The sequence below is a fragment of the Takifugu rubripes genome, chromosome 4, assembly GCF_901000725.2.
Source record: "Takifugu rubripes chromosome 4, fTakRub1.2, whole genome shotgun sequence".
Taxonomy (NCBI): domain Eukaryota; kingdom Metazoa; phylum Chordata; class Actinopteri; order Tetraodontiformes; family Tetraodontidae; genus Takifugu; species Takifugu rubripes.
The window spans coordinates 14,259,544-14,268,758 of record NC_042288.1 but is presented as its reverse complement, the minus strand read 5'-3'; the positions used below and the strand labels follow the sequence as shown (position 1 = coordinate 14,268,758).

Here is a 9,215-nt window from a genome sequence, read left to right as displayed (position 1 = left end):
AAATTTGGTGCACTTATCAATGGAAACAAGGACTAAAATGTTAGGCTATGCTAGTTGCCCGATTTTTCCAAAATGTTAAACCACTGAGAAAGGTATGGTAACATTTCAGTTTTACAGGCTTCAAACATTTGTCTGTTATAGCTTGGTCGTGTTTTTACTTTTCTTTCTTGGCATATTGTGTTTCTTTATGCCCATAAAGAATATGACCTGCTTCCAGTCCAAGCTAATGGCATTAGCATGCGAATGAAACCCCTATTCCCCCCCTCCTGTTCACAAACACTTCCTTGCCAATGTGTTAGTCACTGAGGGGCCACTGGGCCGTTAGTGGCATTGTAAAGACATTACATGCTGTCGAAAAGCAAAACAAACAAGGCAGAAGTTGCTCAAGGGGCCATTCATTTTATGCTACCATTTCTTTTCTCTGTTTTGCTTGGCTCTCACTCATTTTTGGCCCTCTGTTCCCTCTTTTTTGATCATAAAATCTTGGATCAATGCACCAATAGACATATTAGGGTTGGATTAAAGGTTGACGCAATTGTTTGAAATAGTTTAAGATGTCCGAATATGTCAAAAATGTAATATCTGGTAAAAAGCCCTTCCGAAATTTGGGGATAAACTCCCACATTTCCCTGAAGTATGCAGAGACATGGAAGGTCTCGATCCATTTCCAGCAGGAACCAATGAAACATAAATACATATAGGTAGATTAACCAAGCAAGCACTGGTTTTCACATGTGCATCTCTCCTTCAGGTGCACACGGCGCTACGAAAACCATGTAAATCGCGTCCACCTGTGCTCAGCAGCCATCTCAGCATGTGGTCGTTTCATTGCCACGGGCTCGGAGGATAACTGCGTAAGTAGAATGGCTTTCCCCAGTGAGAGATCCCGTACACGCTTTTCCAGTCACACCGCTGTCATATCAGCTCCTGTAATGATTGTGAGGTTTAATGTATATCTTTTACGGCTTGCTTAACCTCGTACTGGGACATTTTCTAACACTTTCATCCTCATTAGGATGAGGAATACCTCCATTTGACTCCACCATTTCATGCGCAGTCAAACTTTTTTCCGTATAAATCACATCTGAACGTTGAGGTTGAGGAGTCGTATGATTAGTTTTCCAGCCTTACGCTCCTTTTTATGACATTTCCTCCCTTCTCTTTATCTGTCTCTCTTTTCCGCCTGTGTATGTGCATTTCAGGAGCGGCGGAACATTACACTCATGTTGCTGGTTACAATCCTCTGTAGAATATTCTGCATTAAATTCGAGAGCATCCCTTTGGGGATGTGATAAGGATTCAGCGGAAATTGGGAAGAAGCGCACAGTTGGGAGCTAGACCACAATTATTTGTAACCGCTGTGGGACTTCCAGAAGCCAACCACATTTGTACTTGTCCTAATGTATCAAAACCCATCCGTGCAAAAAAAAAGTGTGGGGGAGGAGTGGAAAACTCTTAAAAGACTCCCGAGATCGTTTGCCTTTTTTTGAAGAATTCTCGATCTACTTCAATTAGATTATACTGTGGTAAATATTTTGGTGTAATTTCCAGCTGTCAAACTAACTAATGGGGTTTTATCCTTTTTTTCCCCCTTTTCTCTCCTGGTTGAGATGGAGGCCTGGTCATTTATTCTTCATACCAAAACTTTAGTGTCCCTACTTGTTACTGTCAATGTAAATTAATACATCCGAGGGGTGAAATTCCAGCTTTCCTGGAGGAACCATTTTGTCCTGTTTTCCTATTAGGCACCACTAACATCGTGTGCCTTGGCTGAAACACTCTATCCACACACTTGCTTGGTGTGTGTGTGTGTGTGTGTGTGTGTGTGTGTGTGTGTGTGTGTGTGTGTGTGTGTGTGTGTGTGTGTGTGTGTGTGTAAGGAATCATAACATAAAACAGATGCTGGAATCTGATGAGTCATCATCAAGTAACAAACATCCTCACATCTGCTTTATCTGTGGTCATGGCAGCGATGCAAACCATCATCTCATTATGTTCAGAAGAGAAAAGTGTCCGATAACAGACGGAACACGCCGACGTAAACACGTGCTGAGTCCCGAGAAGCTGTTTCGAAGCGCTTTGCGTTGACACTTGAACACATGGTTACTTAAACCCTTGATCTCCTGGGTCAAATGCATCGTGGTACTTAGCATTCTAAAGTTTTGCCTGTCAGAGGTGAGAACAGAATTATTTCTAGCAATCAAACTACCAGAAGAACCACTCCAGAACCTTCTTTTAGGACACAGCTGTATTATCATGATCTCACAGCTGTGTGTCAAGATACAAACTGTGATCTTCTTCACATGATCACGATGAGCGTTATCGTCATCATCAGCACTGACTCGCTACTTATTGAATTATGCTTTCAAGTCCCTCAAACAGGTTCTGCTTTACGACACGCTTGCTTCCGGTTTCAGGCTTATGTCTACGACATCCGCAGCAGCGGCTACCTCCACAAACTTCAGAACTTCTCCAATCCAGTGCTCAGTGTGGGCTTTCATCCAGCAACGACACAGGTAAGAAATGGAAGATAACATCTCCACTCAATGTTGCTGCATATTACCCGGATTTAACCAGCAATTATGCAAGTACATTTAGCATTCATTATACAGTACCCGCAAATGTTTAATAATATCATATTTTTTCTGTAATTAAGTCTCCAAAATAGTTGCGGTGCTGAGGCCCCGTGTAACAGGGACGGTGTTTGTGTCAAAAATGTAAATATCTCCCCAAAGCGAGGCTGTTTTCACCTCCTAACACTAGTCAGAGTAAATGTTTTCTCTTTATAGTCCAGTCATACTGGCTGCTGCTCTTCTGTGCCATAAACCTAAACGACCCGCTTTGTTCACCGCATCACCTTTAAGACCGTGGCTGCCCGCGGGGGTTCCTCCTGTCAAAACACGTATCGTGTCCTGTCCTTGTTAACTTCCGGATCCCAGTTGTTTCACTTTATTGGCGTTTGAGTAATAGATTCTTCTAATCCATGTAATTTGCTATTGTGGAAAACAGTTTTGCCGATTTTCTCGACTGCACCAACGTACACCAGATAAGATTCTCACTGTTTCAGATCAGACAATGTTAAGACATAAAAGAGTGAAAGACAGAAGAAAATCGTGGCCTTAAGTTGCAAGAAGAAGAGTTCTAAAGTCTGGTTGGTTCCCTCCAGTTGGTCTGAAACAATTTGATTAGATAGAAGCAGCTTTCAAAATAATCCATTGCATCCTCACTCAGCCGTCTTATCTAAGTTAATGCTGACAGTGTTTTGGACATAGGTTATAAATCTGCAAAGGTCCGTAAGGATGGATTCAGTTCACAGTGATTTATTCAGATGTCCAAGTCTCTCAATGGAAAGTCTGATCCACGGCTGTCGACTGAACTATAAGCTGCAGAGTTTGAAGAAACACTTCATCGGTCATATTGTGCTCTCAGTGCATATTTGGTTTTAGTTGACAGGAAACATTAAAGTGGGAACTCTAAAACCAATAGAGCAGTTGGAACGATTGCCTTCGCTAGTGGTGTCGGGTGATTAATACAGATTAGTTCATGAAAATTGCAACTGACTGTTATTCAGTGGTTCGATTTTGACAAGGGAAAAATGATTCCCACATGGTCATCTCATCAGTTTTTCAAAATATCTGTATCTGCAACTAATCAAAAGCTTTTCTTTTGGTTTCACATCAACTGCCAAATATCATTTTGTTTTTCATTTCTCACCGGGTATCACCTGTCTCTGTTCTCAATATGTGCCGCTGGTCTGACTCATCTGATTCTGCACTAATCTGCGAAGAGGTGAGCGCCATGAAGTCATGATCCCCACGGGAAAAACAGGAATTTGGGCTCCAGAGGGTGGCATACTCAGGGTGCCCTCTTTGGAGAAGGTTTAAAAAATTAGCGATGCATCCCATGGGGCGCTTGAGTGGATCATTTAACGCCTCCCTCAATTCTGTAGCACATCAGATTCTAATTTAAAGGTCAACTGCAAGGGACAATGAACATGTGTTGAACCAATAAACATGAAATCTGCAGTTTATTGAATCAGTGATACAATTCTACGATGTCTGCTCGGCTGATTATCCGGCAGTTGTCTGAATGCAATTAGCGCACAGCTGGACGCGGTCTATTCGATTCAGTGCAGACACTTTGTTTTTGATCAGCCGTCATGTGGCCTCTTTAGTCCGTCTTAGGGTCTGTTAAAGGCAGGACCACCCCTGGAGGTTAAACAGAACCATCCCGCCACGCTCTACATGGAAGCAGTCGTCTCGAGTGGTGAGAATTGGCTCAGAGACGCTGACATGTTAGCTTAGAAAATGCTACCGCTCTATCCGCACCCCTTTTTGTGACAATAGACCCCAATAAATGACCTACGACCCTTCGGGAGTGACATACCAGGTGCTTTGGCACCGTGAGTTAAAGGAACGAGGTGGACACTCCTTACAGTTGTCTCAACCGAATTCACTTTCAAGTGTACAAGCAGTATCTTTATTCATCTTTATTCTTCAAACTTTCTCCTATTTTCTGCTCTTCCTTCAGCTCCCATGTCTCTTTGGCCCCTCTGGGTTCTTCATCTCACTGTTTCTCCAGAAGTTCCTCCTGTCCTGATCTTTTTCATCGACTCTTCCTCATCTTTCTTTTTCTGACATCAGCACCTTTTGTCCTGTTCTTCATATATTCCTTTTTTTTTGTTCTGCTTTTCCTCTTTTGGTTTCTTGTTCTCCCTTGTATGAGCTGTTGTCATGAGTTCAGTAACTCTGTCATTTCATTCTTTGGTTCCAACAAATCTCTCCCTCTGTTTTTTTCTTTCTGATTCTTCACCTCCTCCTTGTCCTCACACTTCTGTAAGTCTTCCACTGAGAGACTTACTTCTTCTTGGAAGAAGCCGGAGCTGTGTGTTGTATTTCATTTTGGCCTTCTCTTCCTCTCCCTATTGTACTTGAAAAGGTTCTGGTACTTGAAATACCTCCCAGGAGTACCACGGTGTCCAGAGTGTGAATATCTGGGATAATGTCACTCCGATGGCTCTGGGATTCGACCAATGCTAAAGAAACTGAGAAACCATGACCTTCTACAGGCTGAAAAAGATTATCTTTACACAGTTTTTAATTGTGATTTGTCTAACGCACTTCACACCGAGCCTCAGGACTGGCACAGAACCGTCCTGCACCCAGAAATCCACCTCAAACTTGGGGAAGAAAGCTGTGCCTCAGCGAGCCCTCTCCTCTGGAGGACCCTGCAGGTGTTACAGCATGCTCGATCATAATCCACCCAAAAACCCACCCCAGCACTACTGTATATTTTTGTTGTCACGCTGGCCTCTAACGGCTGGATGGCTGTCTTTGCTCACACTCCACACTCGTCCCCATGGACACCGCAGATGAACTGTTTAGATTTTGGTTGTCGGCACTTATTTTCTGCCCGTTATTCAGCAACGCATGTCAGGGACAGGAGGGAGACGAATGGCTGACACTGAGTTGGGGCGCCTGCTGTTAAGTGGTCATGCGATCATGTGACGATATTATATGATAATTGCATTTAATGAAGCTTAGACATGGACAGGACAAGTAGTGGACTAGGAGCAGAGACTGTCCTTCCTCTTTGTTTTGGAAAACAATGACAGCTTAAGTTAATTCTGTCCATACTGTAAATCTGTCCATGTGCATCTCTGCATTTACCCAGATGAGCCTGTCCAAGGTTCTATACATGACACACCATATATCTGTAGACAGCAGGAGACGGGGCAAAGGCAGCAGCTTTACTTTGCTCAAGGAAGGGGATATCGTTAGCATCGTTAGCATCAACACTCTGGGAGCTGGTGCATTAGTTGTTATTGTTTAAAAAAGTCTCTCCCCAGTTTTAATATTGACCTTTGACACAGGTAAACGCAGCCAAGCTTTATCTTCCATTGCTGTCTTACAAATGGACAGTAGTTGAAGTAAAACAAAATGAATGTAGCTATATTATACATATAATTGAGGTTTAGGATTAAAAATTCAAGGTTGACTTTGAGTCTGCGAGTGCATAAACGTGAGTGAGGATAAAACGATCTCCATGGAATCATAGAAGTCACCACCAATCATCTTAGCATGAACTGAGAGTCTGTGTGCTTGTAAACTCATCAAATAAGCGTCCCTTGTGGCCATCTGCTCCTTTCCCATCGCTCCTGTAGATCTTCCTTCCTCTCTTTGTACGTACAGAGCAGAACATCCTGAAATATTTGCATTTTTCTCTGACTCTGCTCAAAGAACGTGAGTGATTAATTATATCTTCTGGGAGTTGAAGCACATCGCTCCTCATATCTTCAAAGCTTCGGCTATTGTTCCTGCGGATCTGCGTTGACAGACATTTGGTGTATTCCAGAGCTCCAGAATGTGAAAGAACCGTTTGACCTCGAGAATTGACAGCACATAATTTACCGCGCTTCCTTTGAACTTTTGATTTGTGTCAATTTCCAACATATTGGGCCAGTGAATTATGGCTTTATCCAATGTAAACCAAGTCAAAAACTAGGCAAAGTATGGGAGCAGCTGCATAATTTGAAGAGCCCAGTGTAACACGGAAGCTATATCTCATATGAGTTATGGTTGCTAATCGAGCTGCTCTCTGACCGTTTTTGACTTTTAAATCGTGTCTTTTACACCTCGGAGGCTGTGCCGAGACAGCTGGACTGAAACGAGAGGTCATAGTGGAGCGAGACGTTTTCCACAGCAGCAAATTTGTCATTTACCCAAAACCTTCAAAAACCACTGGAAACACACAAAAATCTGTGAAAAGTTGAAGAATGCTAAACAGGATCGCAAGAAGCTGAAGCACCACAGCAGTCGCGCTACTCCATTACGTCGGCAGCCTAATTTGGATAAATTATTATGAACTTTGAGGTGCGGTTGAAACCACGCAGATTACCCGGAATCTTTGAGAGTAATGAATTCCTGGTTCTTGGTAATGTTGGTGGAAAAAGGACTCCTGAGAATTGGAAACATGTTGAAATGATATTGGCCACCAAGCCAAAACATTACGATTGAGCCATTTGATTCTGAAGCTTCCAAATATGCTGTAGATTATTGAACTTCAGTGTATCACAATAAATAAAGACCGGCATCCTGAGGAGCTAAACGGTTGACTTATCATTTCAGACTCCTTTCCCCGACTCAGCCGCTCTGCTTTCTGGTGAAAGATTGTTTCTCCTTGAAATATGTTTGCTTGCTGTTGTCAAAGAGATTTCTGCTGTCCATAAAAACCAACGTTGATGTTGTCCAGGAGAAGCTGAAATTCAAACACTCTTATTTTGTTAGCGATTTGTTGGACTTTTGTTTCATGTTGCAGCCAAGAGGGCTTATTGATGCGGGGGGGGGGGGGGGACATCTATAGGTAAAAGAAACACAATCAGACAAAGAGAACAGCATCATCAATTGGACAACAGCCACAACGTAACGGTGAAAACACGCTCGAGGTTACGCAGGACACCACTTTCATTGATGCTATTAACTAGAAACTGCTCCAGTTAAACAGATCCCAATTAACTGTAATAAACAGGTGTTATTTTGCTCTTAACATTAGTCATTAATTCTAGAAGTTGTCCCCCAAAGCAAGCCAGCAACATGCAGTCTGCCAGTTAGTAACCTTGAATACAAACATACTATCCCTCCACTTTTAGTTGACCGCACAGGAAGCACAGGAAGCCTTATTTTTATCAAGCTTTTTTACTGAAACTTCCATGATTTAAAAGTTCTCAGGTTCATGTTACTGTCAAGGTGACCAGCCACATGAACCTGGTTCAGGGAACTTGCAGGGCCTGCTGCCATTATTTCATTTTGACTTAATATGGGGTCTTAGCGGGACTCTTGGAGCAGCTGCAGATATGAATATGTATTTAAAGCCTCATTTTGTTGACGGTTCCTATTGCTCTCTTCTGTGATTGGCTGCCAGAGCTCTGAAGTAATGTTTCCTCCATCTGCTCCGCTGGTTCACTGGAGATGAGATAATCCTCCCTTCTTGCGCCGCATCCACATATTGATTAGAGCAAGTGTTTGCACATGCACGATTTTTAATGAGTTTGCAATGTGCTGGATCTGTCGAGGTGCGGGCGCTCCAACAATTTGAATGGTGACCTTGGTAGTGGGAGTCTTGGTTGCTATTATGCAACTAAAGCTTCGAAATCCAAAGGGAAGAGGAGGTCATGTGCAACAATTCCTGGGAAATATCATCTGAGCGCGAATGTGACTTTTTTTTCCCACTTTTTTCCCTCTTTCTCCCAGCTGATGACCGGGACCCTGGATGGAAAACTGAGACTGTTCCAGCCAAGCAGTGGGGCCCTCCTCCCTCGTGACGCCAGCGCCGCCGCACACTGAGCTGCATCATTTCAGCTAACTGCTGCTAGAGACAATTACAGTGTCGTTTAAGCGGCATGGTGTAAGTTTCTGCCTGATCTGGCACCCAGTGACACACACGCAGCTCTGTTATGGCTGACAATCGTGAGGGCGCGTATGTTGTTCACGGTAAAAGGGGCTCGCCATGTTGCCACCCGGCATTACACCCTGAAGACTTGGTTTGTTTTGCAGTAGAGAGTCAAATGCTGTGAAATACGACTTGTGATGTCCCAAATTGTTCTGTCATCAACTCCCATTGCTTCATTCGACAGCCCTGACGGTCATGTGTAGATATTATTTATTCTGTGTATTGTATAGACGTATGGCTACACATGTGCCTGTGAGCATTACTCCAAATACAGAACCATTACATCAACTGGGTGCAACCGCTTTCGCTGCCAGACACACAGATGCTACTACTGTTCACACACACATCCACATTAGTTAAAGCGTAAACTTCCTGCTCGCTACATCTGCTTCAGTTTAATCGTCTAATTTATGTAATTTCAGATGCAATCTGGTGTGAAATAAAAAAAAGACTGTGGTGATCTGACAATTAAGCTTCCAAAAAGTTGCGTTTGTTATACATACATGACAGTGTTTGCTGACTCTTAAGAACCTTTTTAAAAAAAATTTCATATTATGCTGTCGTGACAGTGAGAAAATCATTTTTGGACAATAGTTTCTTCGTAATGGAAAGAGGTTCCCCTCTTCCCGGGGCAGTAGGGATACGATGCTGTGTCTGACCTCCAGTGCTGATGTTCAGCTATCTGACTTGTCTCCACTCTCCTCAGACTTGGGTGAACTTTCAGGGGTCTTCTGGTGTCTGACGCATGTGTGAGCGTGTATCTCTCA

The 9,215-nt window shown here is 43.1% G+C and overlaps 1 protein-coding gene across 1 annotated transcript in view; it reads left to right on the top strand.

Moving 5' to 3' along the window:
• The window catches only part of wdr27 (WD repeat domain 27), a 25,291-nt gene extending 16,383 nt beyond the window's left edge, over positions 1 to 8,908 (top strand). Inside the window, exons 22-24 of the mRNA XM_029835263.1 lie at positions 752 to 854; positions 2,418 to 2,516; positions 8,250 to 8,908. Of these exons, the coding sequence (XP_029691123.1) occupies positions 752 to 854; positions 2,418 to 2,516; positions 8,250 to 8,342 (295 nt within the window). The 3' untranslated portion in view covers positions 8,343 to 8,908. The remainder of the gene's footprint in view (positions 1 to 751; positions 855 to 2,417; positions 2,517 to 8,249) is intronic.
• Positions 8,909 to 9,215: the final 307 nt, after the last annotated feature.